This window comes from Hyla sarda, chromosome 12 (genome assembly GCF_029499605.1).
Source record: "Hyla sarda isolate aHylSar1 chromosome 12, aHylSar1.hap1, whole genome shotgun sequence".
Classification (NCBI taxonomy): Eukaryota; Metazoa; Chordata; class Amphibia; order Anura; family Hylidae; genus Hyla; species Hyla sarda.
The window spans coordinates 51,780,849-51,808,572 of NC_079200.1; the positions used below are offsets into that span (position 1 = coordinate 51,780,849).

The 27,724-nt window shown below is 42.0% G+C and overlaps 1 protein-coding gene across 2 annotated transcripts in view; it reads right to left on the reverse strand.

The window, feature by feature from the left end:
- Positions 1–27,466, reverse strand: part of LOC130296596 (adenosine deaminase) — a 111,059-nt gene extending 83,593 nt beyond the window's left edge. The window contains exon 1 of one of the 2 annotated variants that reach the window (XM_056548306.1): positions 27,412–27,466. Coding sequence is in view for 1 of the 2 variants with exons in the window: in XM_056548301.1 (XP_056404276.1) it covers positions 3,922–3,957 (36 nt within the window). In the remaining variant the exon portion in view is untranslated. Of the gene's footprint in view, positions 1–3,921; positions 4,015–27,411 lie in introns of those variants that run through there. The other variant, XM_056548301.1, reaches the window with a different exon arrangement.
- Between the last annotated feature and the right edge of the window lie 258 nt (positions 27,467–27,724).

Sequence of the window (27,724 nt, forward strand, 5' to 3'; positions counted from 1 at the left end):
TGAAGGGGGGGTGTGGGATGATGACAAGGGGATGATGAAGGGGGATGTGGGATGATGACAAGGGGATGATGAAGGGGGGGTGTGGGATGATGACAAGGGGATGATGAAGGGGGGGTGGGATGATGACAAGGGAATGATGAAGGGGGGGTGTGGGATGATGACAAGGGGATGATGAAGGGGGGTGTGGGATGATGACAAGGGGATGATGAAGGGGGGGTGTGGGATGATGACAAGGGGATGATGAAGGGGGGGGTGGGATGATGACAAGGGGATGATGAAGGGGGGGTGTGGGATGATGACAAGGGGATGATGAAGGGGGGTGTGGGATGATGACAAGGGGATGATGACAGGCGGTGATGATGAAGGGGGGATGATGTATTTCCCACCCTAGGCTTATACTCGAGTCAATAACCTTTCCTGGGATTTTGGGGTAAAATTAGGGGCCTCGGCTTATACTCGGGTCGGCTTATACTCGAGTATATACGGTAAAAGGTTGATGTTTTTCTTATCCTGCTGCTAACGTCTTGGTGCTAGATACAGTAAGAGACCTTCAGAGGTTTTGTAGTGTCTATGCCTCGACGGGTCAGAGCTGTTGAAGAGGTACGAGAGGGGGGTCTCCACAATTTTAATATATTTAAATATTATGACTGATCAGTATATAATATGTCATTCAATGTCATTTGTATTCAAAGAACAATACAGTTCTTTGAATACAAAGAACTGTATTCAAGCGAATCACTGAGCCTAATGTTACATCATATGTATTCATTCATTATAATGCAACTATAAAGGGGTACTCTGATGGAAAACATTTTTCTTTTTTTTTAAATAAACTGGTGCCAGAAAGTTAAACAGATTTGTAAATGACTTCTATTAAAAAATCTTTACCCTTCCAGTACTTTTTAGCAGCTGTATGCTACAGAGGAAATTCTTTGCATTTTGAATTTCTTTTTTGTCTTGTCCACAGTGCTCTCTGCCGACACCTGAAACCCGTATCAGGAACTGACCAGAGTAGGAGAAAAGCCCCATAGCAAACCTATGCTGCTGTGGACAGTTCCTGACACGGACAGAGGTGTCAGCAGAGAGCACTGTGGACAAGACAAAAAAGAAATTCAAAAAGCAAAGAATTTCCTCTGTAGCATACAGCTGCTAAAAAGTACTGGAAGGGTAAAGATTTTTTAATAGAAGTAATTTACAAATCTGTTTAACTTTCTGGCACCAGTTCATTTAAAAAAAAAATTCCCACCGGCGTACCCCTTTAACTCCTTCTCTCCACTGAAGAGTGGTAACATACACAAGATCTGTTTCGATTTTTCATAACTAGAGCTGTACTTTACACAAACCCTCTCATTCCCCCATCCCAAACACTGTAGGACCAATTCCACAGAAAGTCAATGGGGGATATTTATCATTCAATATAGATGTTTTTTTCCGTCTATCCTTGGCGCTTGAATGTCGCAGTTATGTAAATTTTGCTACTTATTTGCGATTTTTTTTGAATAGAAGTTTCCTAGCGGTTTGCGTAGCAGTACACCGTTTTCTGATTTACACATGCACTGCACCCTTATTTATCATATGCGACATTTGTAATAAGTCACAAAATATTGCGCTAACCCCCGATTTCTAGGCGCAAAAGTACGCATACCAAAAGCACACGTACAAAACCTCTCTACCCTGCGCAAAACAAACAAACGTGCACAGCCACGGGGAATTCATTATCTAAGGTAGACACAGATGATAAATTAAAGGGGTACTCCAGCGAAAACCTTTTTTTTTTTTTTTTTAAATCAACTGGTGCCAGAAAGTTAAACAGATTTGTAAATTACTTCTATTAAAAAATCTTAATCCATCCTGTACTTATTAGCTGCTGAATACTTCAGCAGAAATTATTTTCCGTTTGAAACACAGAGCTGTCTGCTGACATCACGAGTACAGTGCTCTCTGCTGACACCTGTGCTCATGATGTCAGCAGACAGCTCTGTGTTTCAAAAAGAAAAGAATTTCCGCTGTAGTATTCAGCAGCTAATAAGTACAGGAAGGATTAAAGGGGTATTCCAGGCCAAAACTTTTTTTATATATCAACTGGCTCCGGAAAGTTAAACAGATTTGTAAATTACTTTGATTAAAAAATCTTAATCCTTGCAATAGTTATTAGCTTCTGAAGTTGAGTTGTTTTTTTCAGTCTAACTGCTTTCTGATGACTCACATCCCGGGAGCTGTCCAGTTCCTATGGGGATATACTCCCATCATGCACAGCTCCCGGGACATGACATCATCATTGAGCAGTAAGACAGAAAACTTCAGAAGCTAATAACTATTGGAAGGATTAAGATTTTTTAATAGAAGTAATTTACAAATCTGTAAAAATTTCCGGAGCCAGTTGATATATAAAAAAAAGTTTTTGCCTGGAATACCCCTTTAAGATTTTTTAATAGAAGTAATTTACAAATCTGTTTAACTTTCTGGCACCAGTTGATTTAACAAAAAAAAAAAAGGTTTTCACCGGAGTACCCCTTTAAACGCTGCTAAGCAAAAAGTTAGAAGGAAAAAAGACTAGGGTACACTTTTAATGATAAATGTCTCCCTATGAACATGTGAGAATACCCGAGCCAGCGCACAGACAATATATAAACTCAATGCAGATGTTGCAGTTGTTGGATGATAACCCAGTCAACCGCTGAGCCGTAGAGCTGTCCATATGATTTCAATGGATGCTGCTGATCTTCTAGATCTCAGTCGGGTGCAAAGCAGGACCCCTCCATCCATCTGTTTGGTACAGCCATGAATGGTGAATAGAAAGGGGCTACTGATAGATAATGCAGTTAGAGATGAGCGAACTTACAGCAAATTCGATTCGTCACGAACTTCTCGGCTCGGCAGTTGATGACTTTTCCTGCATAAATTAGTTCAGCTTCCCGGTGGTCCGGTGGGCTGGAAAAGGTGGATACAGTCCTAGGATATTCTTTCCTAATACTGTATCCACCTTTTCCAGCCCACCGGAGCATCGGAAAGCTGAACTAATTTATGCAGGAAAAGTCAGCAACCGCTGAGCTGAGAAGTTCGTGACTAGAGATGAGCGAACTTACAGTAAATTCGATTCGTCACGAACTTCTCGGCTCAGCAGTTGATGACTTATCCTGCATAAATTAGTTCAGCTTTCCGGTGCTCCGACAGGCTGGAAAAGGTGGATACAGTCCTAGGAAAGAGTCTCCTAGGACTGTATCCACCTTTTCCAGCCCACCGGAGCACCTGAAAGCTGAACTAATTTATGCAGGAAAAGTCATCAACTGCCGAGCCGAGAAGTTCGTGACGAATCGAATTTACTGTAAGTTCGCTCATCTCTATTCGTGACGAATCAAATTTACTGTAAGTTCGCTCATCTCTAAATGCAGTAACTGTGTAAATCCGCAACGTTAGATTGCGATGCATCAACTAACTAAGCTAGTAAGGAAATTTTTCCCAACCAGGGTGCCTCCAGCTGTTGCAAAACTACAACTCCCAGCATGCCCGGACAGCCGAAGGCTGTCCGGGCATGCTGGGAGTTGTAGTTTTGCAACAGCTGGAGGCAGCCTGGTTGGGAAATGCTGTAGTAAGGAAATGGTTAAACACTTTGCTACAACTTTGCAAAGGTTACAGTTTAAAAGGATAATAATAATAATAATAATAATAATAATAATAATGTTATGACTACATAGAAGGGGATAATGTTTTTGTCTCCTCTGCATTGTGGCCAGCACTAGCCCTATGGGCTCTCATCTAACACACCGCACTCTTATCAGGGAAAAATGCCTCTTTCATTCATACCGCTGTGTCACATTGTGTTACAGCAGCTTTGTATTATGCACAAGCATTAGGGTCTCTGGCTGCAGTCCTATGTAAGTGTGAGAAGACAAAGCAGATAGAGGGTAAGAATGCATTTACCTTGGGTTTATACAAGTAGCAAGCCTTGCCTTCCATGCTGCTAGCAGACTTTTCCCTTTGTGCTCTGCTGGACAGATAATACTGTCAGGTTTCTCCAGCTCTCCCTCCCCTGTGCTGGCCCAGCCCATTGTAGGCATTGCTAGACATGCCTGCCCCCAGTGCTGGGCCTATGGACTCCACATAACACAGCCCATCCTGGGCAGAGATAAAGAGCTCAGTGCTATAACCTGCCTGGATCAATGTGAACGCTGCACAGTATTTATAGCGGTCATTACAGTCTTAGGGCCTGAGCTGATCATTTATAACCTCCTGCTCAGTGTTATATAGACAGGACACATAAGGGGCACAAGAATGGCTCCCCAACCTGTCACTGACCCCTGAAATGCTGCACCAGGTGCAGACCTAGGCAAGATTCTGCTATAACAGCTGAAGTGTGTGGAGGGTACAGGTTATAATAAATGGTGCACGTGTTGTGTGATACAATGAAAAGTAATGACGGATCCGAGAGGCAAATACGTGGATAGTAAAGGGAAGGATACATGTGAGACAGAGAGAGAGAGAGAGAGAGAGAATGAGACAGAGAGAGAGAATGAGACAGAGACAGTATTCACCATAATGAGAGAGGAAGTTACAAGAGAGAGAAGTGTATAGATACTGTAATTACTGTATAAGTGAGATAGATAGATAGATATGAGATAGAAAGATAGATAGATATATATGAGATAGATAAATAGATATGAGATAAATAGATAGATAGATATGAGATAGATAGATATGAGATAGAAAGATAGATAGATATATATGAGATAGATAAATAGATATGAGATAAATAGATAGATATATATATAAGATAGATAGATATATATGAGATAGATAAATAGATATGAGATAAATAGATAGATATGAGATAGATAGATAGATAGATATGAGAGATAGATATGAGATAGATAGATAGATATGAGATAGATAGATATGAGAGAGAGATAGATAGATAGATAGATAGATAGATACATAGATATGAGATAGATAGATAGATAGATAGATATGAGATAGATAGATAGATAGATAGATATGAGATAGATAGATATAAGATAGATATGAGATAAATAGATAGATATAAAATAATAGATATAAGATAGATAGATATGAGATAGATAGATAGATATGAGATAGATAGATATGAGATAGATAGATAGATAGATGAGATAGATAGATAGATAGATAGATGAGATAGATAGATATGAGATAGATAGATAGATATGAGATAGATAGATAGATAGATGAGATAGATAGATAGATAGATAGATGAGATAGATAGATAGATAAAAAAACAAAACAAAGATTAATTCCAAAAACATGAGTGTCAGTAGCAACGTTTCGGCTAGCTCACCTAGCCATTCTCAAGCTCCTTGAGGAGCTTGAGAATGGCTAGGTGAGCTAGCCGAAACGTTGCTACTGACACTCATGTTTTTGGAATAAATATTTGTTTGTTTTTTGGAACCTGTGTGCTGCGGATATTCTATTTTGCTGTATTTCGTATGGACCCCTGACCCTGGTCTGGACTCTGCGTGCATCATCTTATTTTTTATCATTTTTTGTGACGTGCTGCTTCCCTATTTAGATAGATAGATATGATAGATATGAGATAGATATGAGATAGATAGATATGAGATAGATATACGATAGATAGATATGAGATAGATAGATAGATAGATATAAGATATATAGATATGAGATAGATAGATAGATAGATATGAGATAGATAGATAGATAGATAGATAGATAGATATGAGATAGATAGATAGATAGATATGAGATAGATAGATAGATAGATAGATATATGATAGATATGAGATAGATAGATATATAGATATTAGATAGATGGATAGATATGAGATAGATAGATAGATATGAGATAGATATGAGATAGATAGATAGGTATACGATAGATAGATATATGATAGATATGAGATAGATAGATATAAGATATATAGATATTAGATAGATAGATAGATATGAGATAGATAGATAGATATGAGATAGATATGAGATAGATAGATAGATAGATATACGATAGATAGATATATGATAGATATGAGATAGATAGATATAAGATATATAGATATGAGATAGATAGATATGAGATAGATAGATAGATATGAGATAGATAGATAGATATACGATAGATAGATATATGATAGATATGAAATAGATAGCAGGGATGTGGAAATCCTATAGCCCGACGCCCGGGACAAGTAGTTTTGGGCACCGGGCAGGTGAATTGTTTATAGATTTAGCCCTGTATCGGGCAGGGACAGTCAGACTTCCCCCTTATTATTCTTTAATGCCGGTGTGAGGTGCAGGAGCCGATGCAAGTCTACACCTCACACCGGCCTCAGAGTGTATGGAGGGGGCGGCGGCCTCCAGCTGACTGCAGAGCCCCCCCTTATCTCCCCTCCCGGAGGACGGAGCTCAGAAGACACAGCAGGGGGAGAGAGAGGATGTAGACAGCTCCGTGCACAGCTCCATCCCCCACACACAGCTCTATCCCTCCCCCTGCTCTGTCTAGACAGGACCTAATCCACCACGGGGAGGTTGCTTGTTTGCACGGGGAAAACACAGAGCAGGGGGGAGGGGAGGAGAGGAGAGGACGGAAATCTCACCTCACACCGGCCGGTGCATTGCCGTGGAATGAGATTTGCCATAGAATGAGATGGTCCGCCTCCATCACATCCTATTGGCTCTCTGTTGTCACGTGACATATTTAAACGTCACGCATCGATGCGCACAGTAGTCTCAGTTTGGCTATCACAGGGAGAGGATCTCCTCACCCTGTGATAGCTGAACGGAGCTCTCATAGCCTCTGTGGCCCGACAGAAGTTCACACATGTACGCAGCTCATAGGGCTGCCTCATTTACTGTTGATCCACAGCGCTATCGGGATCCCGATGCCCGATGGCGCTGTCATCAGTGTGCGTCCCCGCGAGCGCCCCACGCCCGCAGCTCTACTCCCCGTCCCCCGCAGCTCTACTCCCCGTCCCGTTAACGCTCAGGGAGCGGGGAACAGAAAGTAGAGCATCGGGCGCAGGTAAAGTTATTCGCGTAGTGCTGCGCATGCGCAGTACTACTTTACCTGCACCCGATGCTCTACTTTCTGTTCCCCGCTCCCTGAGCGTTAACGGGATGGGGAGTAGAGCTGCGGGGACGGGGAGTACAGCTGCGGGCGTGGGGCGCTCGCGGGGACGCACACTGATGACAGCGCCATCGGGCGTAGGAATCCCCATAGCGCTGTGGATTGCTCCCTGAGCGTTCACAGGGGACGGGGAGTAGAGCTGCGGGGGACGGGGAGTAGAGCTGCGGGGGACGGGGAGTAGAGCTGCGGGGGACGGGGAGTACAGCTGCGGGGGACGGGGAGTACAGCTGCGGGGGACGGGGAGTAGAGCGAGTAGAGCTGCGGGGGACAGGGAGTAGAGCTGCGGGGGACGGGGAGTAGAGCTGCGGGGGACGGGGAGTAGAGATGCGGGGGACGGGGAGTAGAGCTGCGGGCGTGGGGCGCTCGCGGGGACGCACACTGATGACAGCGCCATCGGGCATAGGAATCCCGATAGCGCTGTGGATCAACAGTACATGTAATAATAGAGTAAGTGTATATGAGGCAGCCATATGAGCTGCGTACATGTGTGAACTTCTGTCGGGCCACAGAGCCCATGTGAGCTCCGTGCAGCTTCAGCTATCACAGGGTGAGGAGATCCTCTCCCTGTGATAGCCAAACTGAGACTACTGTGCGCATCGATGCGTGAAGTTTAAATATGTCACGTGACAACAGAGAGCCAATAGGATGTGATGGAGGCGGACCATCTCATTCTATGGCAAATCTCATTCCACGGCAATGCACCGGGACTACAGCTCTGATGTCCATTCATGGCGGCTCAGGTGAGGAGACCGAGAATACAGGCGGCGGCAGGAAGGGTGGTTGTATATGTATGGTGTAAGTGTATGTGTGATGTGTGTATGTAATGTATGATGGGGGGCAGCGGCAGGTGTATGTATGATGTGTGCATATGTATGGTGTATATGTATGGTGTGAGTGTATGTGTGTAGGTGATGTATGATGTGGGGGGGCAGCGGCAGGTGTATGTATGATGTGTGCATATGTATGGTGTATATGTATGGTGTGAGTGTATGTGTGTATGTAATGTATGATGTGTGTATATGTATGGTGTATATGTATGGTGTGAGTGTATGTGTGTATGTAATGTATGATGGGGGCAGCGGCAGGTGTATGTATGATGTGTGCATATGTATGGTGTATATGTATGGTGTGAGTGTATGTGTGTATGTAATGTATGATGTGGGGTGGGCAGCGGTGGGTGTATGTATGATGTGTGCATATGTATGGTGTATATGTATGGTGTGAGTGTATGTGTGTATGTGATGTATGATGTGGGCGGGCAGCAGCAGGTGTATGTATGATGTGTGCATATGTATGGTGTATATGTATGGTGTGAGTGTATGTGTGTATGTAATGTATGATGTGGGGGGAGGCTAGTGGCGGGGGTGTGTGTATGTATATGGGGCAGTGGCTGGTGCATGTATGATGTGTATGCATGAATGTTTTGTATAGGAGCAGACTGTCACGTCGGGCATTAAGGCAGTTGTGCCATCTAATTTTATTTATTTTTAGTGGCACCCGCACTAAATTGCACCCCCAGAATCCCGCCCCCTTCATACTCACCCGCCAACCAAGAGCCCCACGGATGCAGACAAACATGCCCGAACCAAAACTACAACCCCCAGCATGTTACACCATAACCTAAACTGTAGAACTATAAAGTGCAACATGCTGGGAGCTGTAGTTTTGGTTCGGGTCAGCTGCAGAGCTATAGGCTGCATCAGGGCATGCTGGGTGTTGTAGTTACTAACTGTAATTCCCAGTATTCCCTGACACATCCTATGGCTCTGCAGCTGACACAAACCAAAACTACAACTCCCAGCATGTTACACAATAACCTTAACTGTACTACTATACAGTGCAACATGCTGCAACACCCACACAACCATAGACTGTATCAGGGCATGCTGGGAGTTGTAGTTATCTAGTAACTAAATGCAACTTCCAGCATTTTCTGACACAAAATGCACCATATAAACTGGAGAAGCAGAACCCCCCCCTCCCAGTAACATAAGTCCCTATTGAGACTGAAAAAAGTGATTAAAATATTTTAAAAAGTGCGTATACATGTGAATAAGCCCCTTTCCTAATAAAAGTTTCCAATTTTCTTTCAATAAAAATAATGTACAAAAATAAACATAAGTGGTATCGCTGCATGTGGAAATGTCCAGGCTATTAAAATATAATGTTAATTAAACCGTACGGTGAACGGTGTAAATGTAAAGAATAGTCCAGAATTGCTCATTTTTTGTCACTTCATATGAGAAATTTTTTATGGTGATCAAAAAGTTACATCTAGACTTTTCTGGGCTTGTCTGGGGTGTAAGAGGAAATACAGCTCTCCCCCCGCTAATATCCTGACATACTGCGATTGCCTATTAACCCATTAGATTACAGCTGTCAGCAGTGTCTAAAGGATCTTATATCCATCCCTGGTGGTCTAGTGGGGGGGGGGGATCAGACTATTTTGGTGGAAATTATTTTATCTGCCAGGACAAGTGAATTTTCTTGAGGGACAAGTAGATTGTGTTCCGCTTTAGTCCCTTGGACAAGAAGTTTTTTTTTAAATTTCCACACCCCTGGATAGATATAAGATATGAGATAGATAGATAGATGTGAGATAGATAGATATGAGATAGATAGATATGAGATAGATATTAAATAGATAGATATAAGATATGAGATAGATAGATAGATAGATGTGAGATAGATAGATATGAGATAGATATTAGATAGATATGAGATAGATATGAGATATATAGATATGAGATAGATAGATATGAGATAGATATTAGATAGATAGATATAAGATATGAGATATATAGATAGATATGAGATATATAGATATGAGATAGATAGATAATGATGGATAGATATGAGATAGATAGATAGATAGATATGAGTGATAAATATAAGATAGATAGATATGAGATAGATATATTAATAGTATCACAGTAGGGCACTAAAATATAACTTTTAATAAATTCCACTAAAATCCAAAAGCAAAAACAAACCAATTCATGTGATTATCCACCACCAAAAATATTTTGATATTAAAAAGTTGATTATAGCACTAATTTGATACAACGTGCTTATATATATATATATATATATATATATATATATATATATATATATAAATGTAATTATGCTTGATAAACCTGCTCCAACACCTTGGAGACTCACATATCAGTAAAGTCCAGAACAAAACCAAATCACTAAAGGAAAGGTAAGGGGTCAGGTAGGAGGGGGGGGGGGGGGGGGACACCTAGGGGAGCAACGGCCTATGGATGTGTGGCCACTACCTGCTGTCCCTTGTCATATGGTCCCTGCTTTACCCCTATTCCTAGGCTGAGTTGAATGTCCTAAAAAGGACGGCCCTGCTCTGGAACCTACCTACCCCTCACTCTACTCTACTCACCCTAGCTATAGTACAGATAGGAGGCTCCCTGTGTCACTAGAAAATACTGCCTAGATAATGTTGGGTGGGAGAAGGGAAGGGGGACCTATGTCTAGTACAGTGGAGAGACGTGACCCCCTGGGGTTTGTCTAGGGGAAGTGTACATACATAAGAATGGAAGACTTCATGAAATTAAATTCCTGACATAGGAAGGTTTGACAGACTTCTCTAAGATATGTTCAGAAATGCAGACATACACCTCTTCAGCAATCTTCAGTAAAGTAGAGATAGACATAGATCACTTATACATGTCATTTTTCGGACACAATTCAATAGTGAGTGTCTACGGTAGGTTGTTCTCCAACATAAACCGCACAAAATCACCTGGACTTAGCAGTATATAATGACAAAGGCATCACAAGTGGTGTCTCTATAGGGGTAAAGATTTCCTATATGTCATAAATACATCCAAGGATGGAATAACATGAATCTGCTGCTGTCACTCATTCCTCTTAGATGGAGAGGAAAGGCAGATATATATATATATATATATATATATATATATATATATATATATATATTCTGTAATCTATCATATACATGCATGGGGTTCAAGGTGATTTATCCTTGTCTATCTCTACTTTACTGAAGATTGCTGAAGAGGTGTATGTCTGCATTTCTGAACATATCTTAGAGAAGTCTGTCAAACCTTCCTATGTCAGGAATTTAATTTCATGAAGTCTTCCATTCTTATGTATGTACACTTTCCCTAGACCAGTGGTCTCCAAACTGTGGCCCTCCAGATATTGCAAAACTACAACACCCAGCATGCCCAGACAGCCGTTGGCTGTCTGGGCATGCTGGGAGTTGTAGTTTTGCAACATCTGGAGGGCCACAGTTTGGAGACCACTGCCCTAGACAAACCCCAGGGGGTCACGTCTCTCCACTGTACTAGACATAGGTCCCTGCCTTCCCTTCTCCCATCCAACATTATCTAGGCAGTATCTTCTAGTGACACAGGGAGCCTCCTATCTGTACTACAGCTAGGGTGAGTAGAGTAGAGTGAGGGGTAGGTAGGTTCCAGAGCGGGGCCGTCCTTTTTAGCACATTCAACTCCGCCTAGGAATAGGGGTAAAGCAGGGACCATATGACAAGGGACAGCAGGTAGAGGCCACACATCCATAGGCCGTTGCTCCCCTAGGTGTCCCCCCCTCCTACCTGACCCCTTACCTTTCCTTAATGATTTGGTTTTGTTCTGGACTTTACTGATATGTGAGTTTCCAGAGTGTTGGAGCAGGTTTATCAAACATAATTTAATTATTATTTTTTTTTATATAAGCACGTTGTATCAAATTAGTGCTATAATCAACTTTTTAATATCAAAATATTTTTGGTGGTGGATAATCACATGAATTGGTTTGTTTTTGCTTTTGGATTTTAGTGGAATTTAATAAAAGTTATATTTTAGTGCCCTACTGTGATACTACTTTTTGGTCGACACTATTGGTATATTATTTTTTCTGTGAGATATATAAATAGACAGATATGAGATAGATAGATATGAGATAGATAAATAGATAGATAGATATGAGATAAATAGATAGATATGAGATATAGATAGATAGATAGATATGAGATAGATAGATATGAGATAGATAGATAGATATGAGATAGATATGAGATAGATAGATAGATGGATATGAGATAGATAGATAGATATGAGATAGATATGAGATAGATATGAGATAGATATGAGATAGATATGAGATAGATATGAGATAGATGGATAATGAGATACAGCAACAGAAGAATGCAGCAGCACACTGCCAGCACAAGGATATAGGTGAAACATGAATATGCAGATAAAACATGGAGAGCTATACAGCTGTGGTGTAATAGATGCAAATGTAAAACTATGAAATAGTGAGGCACTTAGCTCGCAAATTTGTCTCCGCCGGCGGTCAAATAGCTTGGACCATCCCACCGCGATAAGGTGGCCTCCTTGGGACGGACCCTACACTGTGAATATGCCTCTGTGTGAACAATTCAGTGAGCATGGCAGGGTCTGGAACATCAAAGACACCTTATATACACACCTGATGCTGTATTTCTAGCCTAGTAGCGTGCACCTGTAGGCCAGGTCCATATAATAGGTTGGTATCAACTAAAGTGCTGGCTGACTTATAGATAATGAGATAGATAGATAATGAGATAGATAGATATGAGATAGATAGATAATGAGATATATATATATGGGATGGATAGATATGAGATGATAAATATATATGGGATAGATAGACTGACATGAGATGGATACAGACATAGATAAAAATTGTTGGTACCCTGCTGTTAAAGACAGAAAATCCTACATTGCTCCTGGTGAAAATCAGACGAATTGTGGTTCAACTGAATCAGAATCATAAAACAAAATAATTAATAATAAATAAATAAGATGTACTCCGGCCCTAAGACATCTTTTCCCCTACCCTTTGGATAGGGGATAAGATGTCTGATCACGAGCGTCCCGCAATATAGCAAGCAGCACCCACCTGTGAGCACTGCAGGAAGCGCTGGAGGCTCCAAGTCTTATGCCTCCCGACCATGGGGACGGGGTATCGTGACATCACGACTCCCCCCCACCCCCGTGTGACCTCACACCCCGCCCCCTCAAACCTCCCATAGACTTGCATTGAGGGGGCGGGGCATGATGTCAGACGGGGGGCGGAGTCGTGTTGTCACGATACTCAGTCCTCGTGGTCGGGAGGCATAAGACTTGGAGCCTCCAGCGCTTCCTGCAGTGCTCACAGGTGGGTGCTGTATGCTAGATTGCGGGGGTCCCCAGCAATCAGACATCTTATCCCCTATCCAAAGGATAGGGGATAAGATGTCTTAGGGCCGGAGTACACCTTTAAATTGTCCTGGATAGAAATGATGGTCTCCTGAACGTAATATTTTGATGCACAACCTTTTGAGGCACTCCCTGCAGTCAAGCAATTTCTGTACATAAAGAAGAGATTTCCATTTCTTCATTATAATAAATTTGCAAATAAAACACAAAAATTCAGCAACTTTGCTTAATGTGAAAAAAGTAGAAAGGGGCTGAAATGTTCCTACTATCATATTCATGTCCATTTTTTGTCATTGTCATATCTCCCCACAACTGTATATTCCTGTATTGCTTACAATGTGGGGTAACATTAAGATTTGCTCTGGTTCTCTTAGGAGAATCTGCAGCGGGCACCATAACCATACAAATAAGGAAGGCTTCTATGGTTTAGCGTTTATTTGTATGGTTATGGTGCCCGCTGCAGATTCTCCTAATAGAACCGGAGCAACCCTTAAAGGGGTATTCCAGGAAAAAACTATTTTTTATATATCAACTGGCTCCAGAAAATTAAACAGATTTGTAAATGACTTCTATTAAAAAAAATCTTAATCCTTTCAGTACTTATGAGCTTCTGAAGTTAAGGTTGTTCTTTTTTGTCTAAGTGCTCTCTGATGACACGTGTCTCGGGAACCGCCCAGTTTAGAAGCAAATCCCCATAGCAAACCTCTCCTAAACTGGGCGGTTCCCAAGGCACGTGTCATCAGAGAGGACTTAGACAGAAAAGAACAACCTTAACTTCAGAAGCTCATAAGTACTGAAAGGATTAAGATTTTTTAAATAGAAGTAATTTACAAATCTGTTTTACTTTCTGGAGCCAGTTGATATATATAAAAAAAGTTTTTTTCTGGATATCCCCTTTAATGTTACCCAACATTATAAGTAATACAGGAATCTAAGTAGAAGGAAGTGTGAGCATTTACTAAAAGCAACAGGGGGTAATATTCCAGGATTGGGGTGCCCTCATTTCCTCTCCTGTATACAATAGGATAACATGTTTCATTAGGGAACAGAGCTCACATAACAGAAGTTTTGGAGGAGTTCCCTAACATAATAGAATATAACAGTATAATAGCAGTCCTATAGTCTTTGTCTACTTCTGGACACACGCTCACACAAAACACACACTGCCCTATATAAATTGTCTACATCATGTGACTGTTGTGCCCATAGACAACACGCAGGAAACATCTGGCAGGTTGCAGTCTCTATTTGTCTTCCATTTGTGCTGATCGGAGTCTAATCTAATGAAATATTAATAGTTACTTGGAGAAGGATACAAATAAACATCCTGTTGTAGCTCAATGAAGCCTGTAGGGGGCTCTACTGATAAGGCAAATGTTTTACATAAAAACTTGGTGGTAACTATTACTGCTAGTGAATGTTCTTCCTTAAAGGGGTACTCCGGTGAAAACCTTTTTTCTTTTAAATCAACTGGTGGCAGAAAGTTAAACATATTTGTAAATTACTTCTATAAAAAAATCTTAATCCTTCCTGTACTTATTAGCTGCTGAATACTACAGAGGAAATTCTTTTCTTTTTGGAATGCTCTCTGATGACATCATGACCACAGTTCTCTCTGCTGACGTTATTATAATAATAATAACGCTTTATTTATTGTTGTCCTTAGTGGGATTTGAACCCAAGTCCCCAGCACTGCAAGGCAGCAGTGCTAACCACTGAGCCACCATGCTGCCCTTAGCATACATCTCCTATGCACGGTTGCTAAAATGGACAGAGATGTCAGCAGAGGGCACTGTGCTCGTGATGTCATCAGTGTTCCAAAAAGAAAGGAATTTCCTTTGTAGCATTCAGCAGCTAATAAGTACTGGAAGGATTAAGATTTTTTAATAGAAGTAATTTACAAATATGGTTAACTTTCTGCCACCAGTTGATTTAAAAGAAAAAAGGTTTTCACCGGAGTACCCCTTTAAAAAGGTTGTCCATGATTAGGGAAAAATGGCTTCACTGTGCAGCAGTGTGTCTGTACCTGAATTGTATACAACACACAACCTGTATACAGGTGTGGTTCTGTTTATGTAAGAAAGGAGCCCCGTTTTTTATGCCAGTATAAACCCTTTAATCCCTTAAAGGGGTACTTCGCTGCTCAGCGTTTGGAACAAACTGTAGACTTGCATCGAGAGGGCGGGGCTACGATGTCACAAGCTCCCGACGCCGACTCCAGCATTCAGAACAGTTTGTTCCAAACGCTGAGCAGCGGAGTACCCCTTTAAGGACACAGCCCACTTTGCCCTCCTCGCCAGGGGTCAAGTCCTGGGGGGAAAAAAAGTGTGGGAACTCACCGAAGATTTCCACTCAAGGGCTGGTCCTGCAGGACTCCTGCTAATGGGAACAGTATTCCTGCTGAGGGAAAAGTGCAGGAACTCAGTTCCCACGCGTTACTGCAGAACTTGAGCCCTGCTCCTCGCCTTATAGAGCCTTAACTGTTATTTTCATCCACAGACCCATATGAGGCTTGTTTTTGACACAACCAACTGTACTTTGTAATTACATCTTTCATCTTACCATAACATGTACGAGTAAACTAAAAAATATGTTATTTGTGTGTGGCGGGGGGGGGGGAATTAAAAAGAAAACGTAAATTTTGCACCTTTTGGAGGGAATTTCTTTTTTATACAGTGCACTTTACAGTAAAAATGACATTTTCTTTATTCTGTGGGTCTATACAAATATAATGATAGCCATCTTTACATGCTTTTTTTTGACTAGTATGTGTCCAAGCAGGCAGGGGGGCAGTTGTTTGACTGGCTTTTTCAGTATGAAATCCTCATAATTTTCTAATGAAAGCAAGTGCAAAACCTATTGGTTTGACTTACAACATATCAAAAGTTTTTGTATCTGACAGTGCCCATTTTAAGGGGAACACAGAGCTCTCTGCTGACATCATGACCACAGTGCTCTCTGCTGACATCTCTGTCCATTTTAAGAACTGTCCAGAGTAGGAGAAAATCCACATAGTAAACATATGCTGCTCTGGACAGTTCCTAAAATGGACAGAGATGTCTGCAGAGAGCACTGTGGTCATGATGTCAGCAGAGAGCTCTGTGTTCCAAAAAGAAAAGAATTTCCTCTGTAGTATTCAGCAGCTAATAAGTACTGGAAGGATTGAGATTTTAAGCTGTTATTGTCCCATACTCTCCCAATACTAGGCATAAAAGTATAATACAGGGATAACCCACAGAGGGGGCTTTCTCAGACCATGCCTACATTTTGTAGAAAAAAAGGGATAAAGATGGGAAATATTTGGAGTATGTAAATACACTGGACACTGGTGAACTAACACCCGTATATTCATAGCAACACGCTATAAATTCTCTTCATTGAGTAACTTTCTAGATAACAAGTTGCAGCTGCAGCAAAGGTTTTATTAGTTCCCATAAATCACAACTATTTCTAGAAATGATGTGTACAGTATAGACAACATTGAAGTGACATACAAAATTCACTGAAAAGATTACCAAAATCATAAGACACTTTTCATGGAAACAGTTTAAGAACACGTTAATTCTCAGTATGACATGAAGGAAGATGAGATCTCAAGAATGCAGGAAAGTATAGGGTTAAAGTGGATCAGTCATTAATAGTGTTGCTCGCGAATATTCGCAATTCGAATATTATTCGCGAATATCGCATATTCGCGAATTCGCGAATTTCGCGAATATAGCGCTATATATTCGTAATTACGAATATTCGTTTTTTTTTTTTTTTTTTTTTCACAGTACACATCACAGTGATCATCCCTCTCTGCTTCCAGCTTGTGTGGTGTAAAGAAGGCTCTAATACTACTGTATGAGACTGCCGGACGAAAATTCGCATATGCGAATATTAGCATATGCAAATTTTCGCATATGCGAATTTTCGCGTACACTGATTTTGTGTATGTTAATTTTCGCATATGTTAATTTTCGCATACGCGAATGTTCACATATGCGAAAATAAAACGAGAATATTACGAATATGCGAATATTCGCGAATATATGACGAATATTCGTCCATATATTCGCGAATATTCGCGAATTCGAATATGGCCTATGCCGCTCAACACTAGTCATTAAAAAAAAAAAAAAAAAAACTTTGAAATGTCACGGAGACATGCCAAAAGTTTAAAGGGGTACTCCACTGCCCCAGCGTTCGGAACAAAATGTTCCGAACGCTGGGGAAGTGGAGTACCACTTTAAATCTGTTGGATGCTGAGACACCCACTGATCATTAGAATGAGCATCTGGTTATAGGCATCACTCCTCTGTTCACTGCGTTTTCCTACTGTTTCAGGAGACAGGCTCCACATATTTATAATAGACCCTGCCTAGTGCAAGAGGACAGAAATCACAGCAATCGGGGGAGTGAGACACCTGTGCTTCTTCCTGCTCGTTCTATTGATTAAGTGGGGGTCTCAGCGCTGAGACCAAGACTGATCAAATCTTTGCCAATCCCATAGAAAATTAATATTTGTCCATTGTTTGATTCCGACAGGAGGTTCAGAAGGCAATTGTACACTTTTCTCCTATACCAGTAGTCTTAAAACTGCGACCCTCTAAATGTTACAAAACTACATCTCTCAGCATGCCCGGACAGCCAACGGCCCACTGCCCTTTCCTGGCAGTGGCTACATTTTCATTCTGACAAAAGCCCTTTAATGTTAAGGACGAAGGACATGTATGCACTTGTCCTGCTTCCCTTCTATGATGCGCGCTGAGGAGCTGAGCGTGCATCATAGCGGGATGGTCCCGGGGGCTGGACCCAATACCATATACGGAAAAATAAAAAAGTTATAGGGGGTTGGAAGAGGACATTTTTAAACATGCTAATTTTCGTATAAAAATATATATATATATATTTTTTAAAAGAAGTAAAACAAAATAAATCCTATATAAATGGGGTATAATTTTAATCATATGGACCTACAGAATAAAGATAAGGAGTAATGTTTACTGAAAAGTTCTCTGCGTAGAATTGGAACCCCAAAAAGTTACAAAATGGCTTTGTTTTTTTCAATTTTGCCCCACAAATAATGTTTTTCTTGGTTTCGCCATAGATTATGTGGTGAAATGATTGATGTCACTACAAATAAAAATTGGTGACGCAAAAAACAAGCCCTCAAATGGGTCCGTAGGTAGAAAATTGAAAGCATTATGATTTTTAGAAGGGGAGGAGGAAAAAAGCGAAAGTGCAAAAATGAAAAATGGCGTGCTCCTTATGGGATTAATGCACACAATGAATCTCAAACTTTTGAAAACTTATGAGGACATCCTTTATCTTTGTATTTGTCTTTTTAAACAGGATAACCACATTCCCCAGCCTCCTCCATGGATTGAATGTGGAATATTTTTCACTAATCTACGGCTGCAACTGCTTATCTAGCAAAAAACAAGGGTTCTCTGGAACATCCATGAGTGGATTAAACCCACAATGTTTAATTCAGTACACCAAGCAAGCACACCTCAGGTGTTTGTGTTATTAGGGTTGATAAGATACCTGATAGTATATATAGTATGCACACAGTCCTAGGCCACATGCCAGAAGGACGCATTTGGAAATCTTTTATGATCTCGTCTCCCCATCCTATGGAGCACGTGAAGTGAATAGCATTGATGTAAGAAATATAATTATATTATTAATTGCCAGAGAGACGTTAGGGTTAATTTAGTATCACAGAAGTGTGTATATAGCGCAAAAACCAACTCCCAAAGGCCAAGGAAGGAATATATTCCTATCACAGGATAATGAGAGATAGGGCAGTTAAACTATCTAAAATTGGTAGGCCAATCAGAATCCAAGAGTTGCATTAGGGTTAACTTATGCCAGTCAGGGGCATTGGTAGTGGGGGCTATTGGGGCTGGTCCCAGGTCTGGCATTTGTAGCCCCAAGTCTGACAAGCTCCTGGTATGCCGCCACCACTTTAAGTAAGTCTCTGCTGCTCATTCACTTACTTCCAGTTGCAGTGTAGTGCAGCGGCTTCTAGAGGTCCTGGTCTCCGCCCCCAACACAACCAGTAAGCGCCCACCCCAATGCCTGCAGAAACGGTTGTGCGCTCCCTAGCTGTGAGCGCAGCACTGCATCCGCTGGGACCCAATCAGCAGCAGGCCTCAGCGGTGATCTTCATGGCGGTCAGGGAACAGGTGAGGAGGCTGAGGACCAGAGGGCGGGGGTTGGGATTTGGGGTCCAGAGGCAGCGTGTTTATGTAAAATGTGTGTGTGTGTAAGTATGATGTATGTATCATGAGCACAGGGAGAGCAGGGGGTGGGTAATCCTGAGGCAGTAGGTGTATGTATGATGTGTGTATGTATGTATTGTGTGTGTGTGTGGGGGGGGGGGGGGGGGGGTTGGTGTCCCAAGGTGTATGTATGAATGATTTGTGTGTATGTATGGTAGATGTGTGTAACCAAGATGTAAATATGTATAGTGTGTGTGTATGATGTGTGTATGGATGATAGAAGTGTGTAAGCTAGAAGGATGTATGTATGGTGTGTGTATGTATTATGCGTGGGTGGGGGGGCGGCGGGTTTATGCATGGTGTGTGTTTATGTATGACGTATGTGTATGTATGATGTGTGTGTATGTATTATGCGTGTGTATGTATTATGTGTGTGTGTGTGGGGGGGGAAGGGGTCGGGTGTACGTGAGTGTATATGGTGTGTGTATATGATAGATGTGTGTAAGCTAGATGTGTATGTGTGTATGTATGTTATGCACGATAGATGTGTGTAAGCTAGATAGATGTATCTATGATTTGTGTATGTATGATGTGTGTTTGTATGTGTGATGTTTGTATGTATATGTGTATGTATGATAGATGTGTGTATGTGTGTACCTAAAAGGCACTGCTGCTACTACTACACCTACCTAAAGTGGGCTTCTACTACAACAATCTAAGGTGAGCTGCTACTACACCTATCTAAAGTTGGCTGCTACTACACCTACCTAAAGGGGGCTTCTACTACTACTTCCTAGCGGGGCTGCTGCTACTACCACCTAAATGTTACTACTATATATATTTTTTTTTGGGGGGTGGGGGTGACTTCTAATACTATATATGGGGGGGGGGCTGCAACTATATACTAAGAACTGCAACTTTTATAAAGGGGGGCTACTATCTACACGGGGACCTACCGACACATGACACCTACCTACCTACTCGGGGCACTTCCTTTATGGGGGAAATCATGTGAAGGGATCTACTTAATAGGGGGTAGTACCTACTCTTCCCCGAAACTGCTTATCTGCTTATCTCTACTGTGTGATACACCAAGGGGGGTTATTATTACTGTATGGAATGCTTGGAACCCTATAGGTTCTTAAAACGTGCGCAGCCTAAAATATTTGTCTGGCAGGTTCTGTGGAGAAGAGTTATGACTGGAAGAAATCATCATGATGGTCTAGGCTGGATGAAGAAGAAAAGGGAAAGTGACTCCGATCAGAGAAGACGTCACCGGATGTAACTGTAGGTAATTACTAATATAGTCTGTAGAGCCTGTGTATAGCTGGGTCACCACTATATGGTCACTGTATGGGGGGGTATTAGTCTGTGTATAGTAGTGTTATTCAGTATCAGTATGGTAGTATTATCCGTCATTATATGGTGGTAATGATAATGGTCATGTTGTGGCATTATTATCTGTCCCTTGTGTAGTGGTGTTATTGGCGATACTGGTCTGTGTACAATAGTAATGGTGATACTGGTCTGTGTACAGTAGTTTTATTCAGTATCAGTATGGTAGTATTATCCCGCCACTATATGTTGGTAATGGTAGTGGTCATGGTGTGGCAGTATTATTTGTCCCTTGTATAGTGGTGTTATTTGTGATACTGGTCTGTGTATAGTGGTGTTTATTCAGTATTAGTATGGCAGTATTATCCCGTCAAAATATTCTGAGTTGCCTTGGTGCTCCCAACCCATGCTATGTACGTAATGGGGGGGGGGGGGGGGGGGGGGGGGTCACCAAAATGCACCTTCGCTTGTGTAGACAAAAATCCCTGCACCGGCCCTGGCTGCAGCAGTGACGAGTGATTTGCAGAAGGATGTTACTGTCAGTGCTGCCCTCACAGAAAGCCTGCCAGCACCAACAGACTGCTGCAAGAGAAGCTGCCTGCAGTGAGGTACAGGCAGCTTTCTAGACCACCAGCGGGGAAAAGAAAGAGGGGGTCAATGCATAAAGTGGTATGTTGGGGTGAGGACTTGTTGTCGGGTTTAATCAATTAAAATGGCACAGGGGGATCAGGGGGGTTCAAATTGAAGCCCCCTGATCCCCCTTGTGCCATTTTAATTGCCCCCCCCACCCCCACGATCCCCCTTTACCATTTTAATTGACTTTGATTGAAAGGGGTGACAATTAAAATGGCACAGGGGGGTCAGAGGGGGCGGGGGTGTGTGCTGGGACTGAAATGTCACAGGGGCCCTTAGTCATTTAATTCCCCCCCTCTGATCCCCCCCGTGCCATTTCAATCCCCACCCCTGATCCCCCTGAGCCATTTCAATTACCTCCCTCAGATCCCCCTGTGCCATTTTAATCCCCCTCCTCAGATTTCCCCCCCATCCCCCCTGTGCCATTTCAACTGCCTCCCTCAGATCCCCCCCCCCCCCCCGTGCCATTTTAACCCCCTTCTGATTCCCCAGTGTCATTACGTGACATGTATGGGCATATATAATGAATTATGCAAATTACCACGGCCGGCAGAGGTGGCAACCCTAAGCGGGGAAGAGGGCACTGACAGCCAGTGTTTTTTTTTTTTTTTTACACCTATCCCCTTTTGACAGGATTGCTAGGGGTCCAACCTCTGTGACTCCCACAATATACCTAACATAGCCTCGTCTCTTACCTCTGGATGTTGCTTTTCCCTGCTGAATGCTCCATAACTCCGGCCTAACTTCCAAGACAGCCTCCTCGTATTGAACAGTGACAGCCCGCTTAGCCAATCAGTACTGTTGAGGAGGACTCGGTGGGGAGAAGCAGCATCTAGTGGCTCCATGCAGAAGATCATGTGGGGTTTTATGTTTTTTTTTTTTCCTGCCAGATAACCCCTTTAATGTGAGTAGGGTCTGTTAGGTGCTATTGGCGTCCAGTACGCAACTGGTGCATTTTGTTTCTTTGTTTTGCTTCAAGGACAGAACACATTAACGGAGTAGATAGCACATGTATAAACCCAGCCTAACGCACAGAAAACCCTATATAAGGCTGGGTTCACACTGTGCCTTTTGTTGCAGTACATGTCTATAGCATACAGTAGATTTGGTGCTCTGCAATCTATCATGTGCTATAGTGCAGCTCAACCTCCTGAGTGCTCCGGCGTATAAGACGCACCCTATTTTTAGGTGCAAAATCTAAAAAAATTAAAGATTTTGAACCCAATAGCCGTTGGCTGTCCGGGCATGCTGGGAGTTGTAGTTTTGCAACATCTGGAGGTCCGCAGGTTGAAGACCACTGGATAGGAGATAATACTCATGTGTCCCCACCGCTCCAGACCCGTCACCGCTGCCCTGGATGTCGCTCCATCGCTGTCGCCGTGTCCCCGTCGCTCCGGAACGTCTCTGCTGCCGGCCGGGTATCCTCGCTCTCCGTCGCCGTCATCACGTCATTGTGCACGCCGACGCACATACGTGATGACGAGGAAGGAGAGCGCCGGCCATACAGGGGATCCCTGTACGGAGAAGAGACCAAGGAGGCAGGTAAGGTCCCTCCCGGTGTCCTGTAAGCACTAACCCGGCTATTCAGTCGGGCTGTTCGGGACTGCCGCGGTGAAATCGCCGCGTCTGAAGGGTTAATACAGGGCATCACTGCGATTGATGATGTCCTGTATTAGCCGCGGGTCCTGGCCGTTGATGGCTGCAGGGACCGCCGCGATAGGGGTGTATTTGCCGTATAAGACGCACCGACTTTTTCCCCCCAGTTTTGGGGAAGAAAAAGTGCGTCGTATACGGCGAAAAATACGGTACATATTATAATATATAGTACTGCCAAAGTATTACCACTATATAGGGGCCTACTGCTATATGGGGGAACAAAGTGGGCATTATTACTGTGTGAGGCAATACACATGGGGAGTTTGTATATGGTTGAGGAGGGTGCTGGAGAAAGGAGCTTAAAATGTTTGTCTGGCAATTTCTGTGGAGATGAGTCATGGCCGGGAGAAACAGTCATGATGGTTTGGGCTGGATAGAAAAGGAAAGGAAAAGTGAACGAATCCGATCAGGGAAGCAGTCACCTGTGATAGACTCCGAGAATACATCACCTGTGAGTCACTGGATATAACTGTATACAATCACTAATATGGTATAAAGATCCTGTGTACAGCTGGTATCTACCTCTATATGGTCAGCATATGGAGGAATACTGGTCTTTGTAAAGTGGATTTTATTCAGTAACAATATAGCTTTATTAATAATTTGTCTCTTGTTCCTTACAGCAGTAATTATTTTCTTTTTGAATCACAGAGCTGTCTGCTGACATCATGAGCACAGTGCTCTCTGCTGACATCTCTGTCCATTTTAGGAACTGTCCAGAACAGCATATGTTTGCTATGGGGATTTCCTTTTACTCTGGACAGTTCCTGAAATGGACAGAGATGTCAGCAGAGAGCACTGTGCTCGTGATGTCAGCAGAGAGCTCTGTGTTTCAAACGGAAAATTATTTCCACTGTAGCATTCAGCAGATAATAAGTACAGGAATTATTAAGATTTTTTAATATAAGTAATTTACAAATCTGTTTAACTTTCTGGCACCAGTTGATTTTGAGTTTTTCACCCCTTTAAGGTTACATATATATTCTTACTTTTCTTTTTACTTAGAAAGTAAGACACAGACTGCCTGAATATGTACGTGTCGCATAGGGGTGAGAGTGTAGTGGCAGCAGTTTCCTGAAGGTGATAGGAGTGTGGTTACAGCAATCACACTTCCATCACTCTCAGATCTCTGCATTTACAGGCTACCTGAGTATCTACATGTTACATTGGGGTGAAAGAGTGTAGTGGCAGCAATCAGGCTCCTATGACTGCCACTACACTCTCACCCCATGCGACATGTACTGTACATACTCAGTTAGCCTGTACATGCTGAGATCTGAGGGTGATAGAAGTGTGACTGCTGCAACCACACTGTACGGTTGCTCGCTGGTATAATTAAAGATATTGAAGGGGGATGCTGGGTATCCTTGTGGGTTGGCTGAGGATGTGGTTAGGCATGGCTGGAGATCAGCATCACTATCAGATCTGTTCTTACTAGGCTTTAAGCTCAACTGATCAAGATTCACAATGTTAATAACAAACTTGTTTGGTGTGGGCAGAGGGGGAGATGGGGGGTTGGATTTTTGGCAATAACTTGTAATTTACATTCAATCTTGTGATATGCCCCCCAATAGTAGTGTTGTACCAAGTATTTACTAAGGAGTTAGAGCCCTATTAGACTGCATCAGCTTGTCTGTTAACCAGCACCGATCTCTGTTATTGTCGCTCGTTTAAAGAGCCTTCAATTAGTCGTGTGGATGTTGTGCAAAATGTCTACTGCTGATAATTTTTCAGCATATTAAAATGACCAGATGAGCCAACGATCAGCATTTGCTTGTTCATCAGCTGATTGTTAGCCATCCAACACACTGTGTAATTGTGCCCCGACATAGAAAGACATCCTCAGGAAAGGTGTATCCAAGTGTTCCATGCATGAGATCAAATTCAGATGTCCTGAGTCAAATTCATATGCCATAAAACGTTATTCATAGAAACCCCCCTCTCAAGGGGTTGTATGCATAAGAAAACCCATTTTCAAATACCCCTTTAGGGAATTATGCATTAGCGTAGTGGATGTTGAGAACCCTCATCTATTAGCCAGAGTAGAGAACAGTTATGAAGTCTTGAGTCTCTAGTTTTGGGGAACTCAACAATTACATGTATTACATGAACAGCCTATTGAGGCCAATGAGACTTGTGTAATACCCTGCAAAAAAAATTTTTTGGGCTCACATATTTTTCTTCCTCACCTTCTAAGACCAAGTTGTACTTTTCATTGGCACACTTTAGTTGATCATATAATGTATTACAGAGCAAGAAAAAAAATATATGTAAGGCAAAATTGAAAAAAAACTAAACGAAACTGCAAAAGTTTGTGGGGCAAAAATGTTTCGGTGTTCACAATATTGTAAATATGACATGCTACATGTATTCTAATGATTCTAACAATTCTAATGATACCAAACTTGGATATTTTTTCTTTTCGTGTTATGGTAGCGTCCCAGAAAAGCATAATAAAAAGCGATCAAAAAATAAAATATATGCTGGTACTGTTAAAAACCTGTCAAAAAATAAACAATAACACAGCTCCGTAGTGCAAAAATAAAAAGAAGTTATAGAGTTCAGAACATGGCATTGAACTCATTTTTTTTTCATAAGCCATCATTAGATGACTTTCATAGATCAATGAAATTGCTATTGCATTACATTGATCCATGTTATTGGTGCTCAATTGCTAAGGGCTGCCAAAGGCAGCCTTCAGCAATCACAGAGCCAGGGAAGCCTGAGGAGCAGAGGTAAGGCTCCGGCTTCCCTAGCAACCCATCGTTTACCTGCAATAACATTGAATAGATCACGGTATTTAACCAGTTAAATGACAGACATCAGAGCGATGTCTAATTTCCGTCATGCCCACCCGACTCAAGATGTACATGTATTTCATGGGTCAGGAAGGGGTTAAAGAGGTTTTACCATTAAGATAAATAGGTCTAAACGGATGTACTTGCAAATATGTTTCATTTCACATAATACAAGTAATTATCAAAATAAATTTTGAAAGGCAGCCCTACCAAGATAGACTGGATGTGCTCTTGTTTTTTACTTGATGCATTTGATACGTCCTGTAGGCAGTGTTCTCTTCTGGTGAGACATGCTCAGTTGCTTAGTTCTCCTCACACACAGTGAATATTTAGCCACACAGACTGCAGCATATAAGGCTGCTACACTGCATAAAGTTAACTTATATACTTATGTATGCGGGCTGAATATTCATTGGCCAGAATGAGGTAAATATACATTAAGTACTGCTATAGCCTCTATATTACAGTCTGTAACGCTAAAATCACTATGCAGGAAAGGAGTGGGAGGGCTAGTATTTACTATAATAACACTTTATGCAGTGTGAAGGGATAACTTTCCATGCAATTATAAAGATAACATTTTCCTGATGGATGACTTACACTATGTAGCACAGTAATGAGCGTCTGCACTAATGACTGCTTGGAAATGGAATTCGCAGCAAATCATGTGACAGTCGAAGCTCCACCCACCACACAGATTTTCATATGAAAAGGAGAGAGCATAAAAACAAGGCAGAGACAAAAAAAAAATGAGGTCAGGTATGTGTTAATATTTAGTTAGGGTGAATTGAAAAATAAGTTTGTTGTGGGAAGTGAATTATGGTAAAACCCCTTTCATTTTCCCAGTGGAGGTACTGGAGGAAAACTGAAAATTTGCTGCTGAATTGTACAACAGTTAATAGCTAAGGACTCCTTAACACCACTGCAGCATTGCCACGGGAGCTCCATCACACTGCAGAGCTCATTGGCGCTGCAAAATGGAGCTGAATTTGTCCTTTGCACAACTGACAGCAACTGTTCCTGACGGATCCCATTGACTTGAATGGGGTCCATTCGATTTCGCATCTGGTGTTCGCCGTTTTGTTAAGCAGCCCAAAAAAAGTCCTGTACTTTTAGCAGACTAAGGGAATGGACCGCCCCTAGATAGAGCTGAATGGTGGTGTGAACTTAGCTTTATCCATGATCAGGTGACCCTTCAAACAAAATAAATAGTCTTAAGTAAGCAACTTCCTTATGGTCCAACATATAGTAAAATTGAGGGCAGAGTGTGGGCCCACCACAGTCTATGGGTGCCGTATAATGGGTATATGAAATTCAGATCCATAATACAACAGTATGCATGAGCTCTCTTATTGGATTTCATTCTTAATATAACTTCTTACAGGTGCCTAGTACAAATTCTTTTCTAGCGTGACATATAAGCAAAATAACCAAACCTGTTCTTAACGTTTCCTCGAAAGCCTGCAGCGATGAGATAAGTCATATAGTCAAGGAGCGTGGACTCTGGAGCCAGTGGATAAGCTTAGACAATATCTGAATGGGGAAGGTGGGGAATAAGGTCTCGGTCAGTAGTTGTTCATAAGACAATATAAGGAAAGAAACGTTTGTTTGAATCTTTCATGCAGCCAAAATATTCATTTTCTTTATAAAACAGCAGAAAACAAGCTGCCGATAGATCTCAGGATTGTTCCTGGCTTTATATAGGAGAACAAGGTGCACTTTATAAGAAGCTTCCCATGTGCAAAAGTT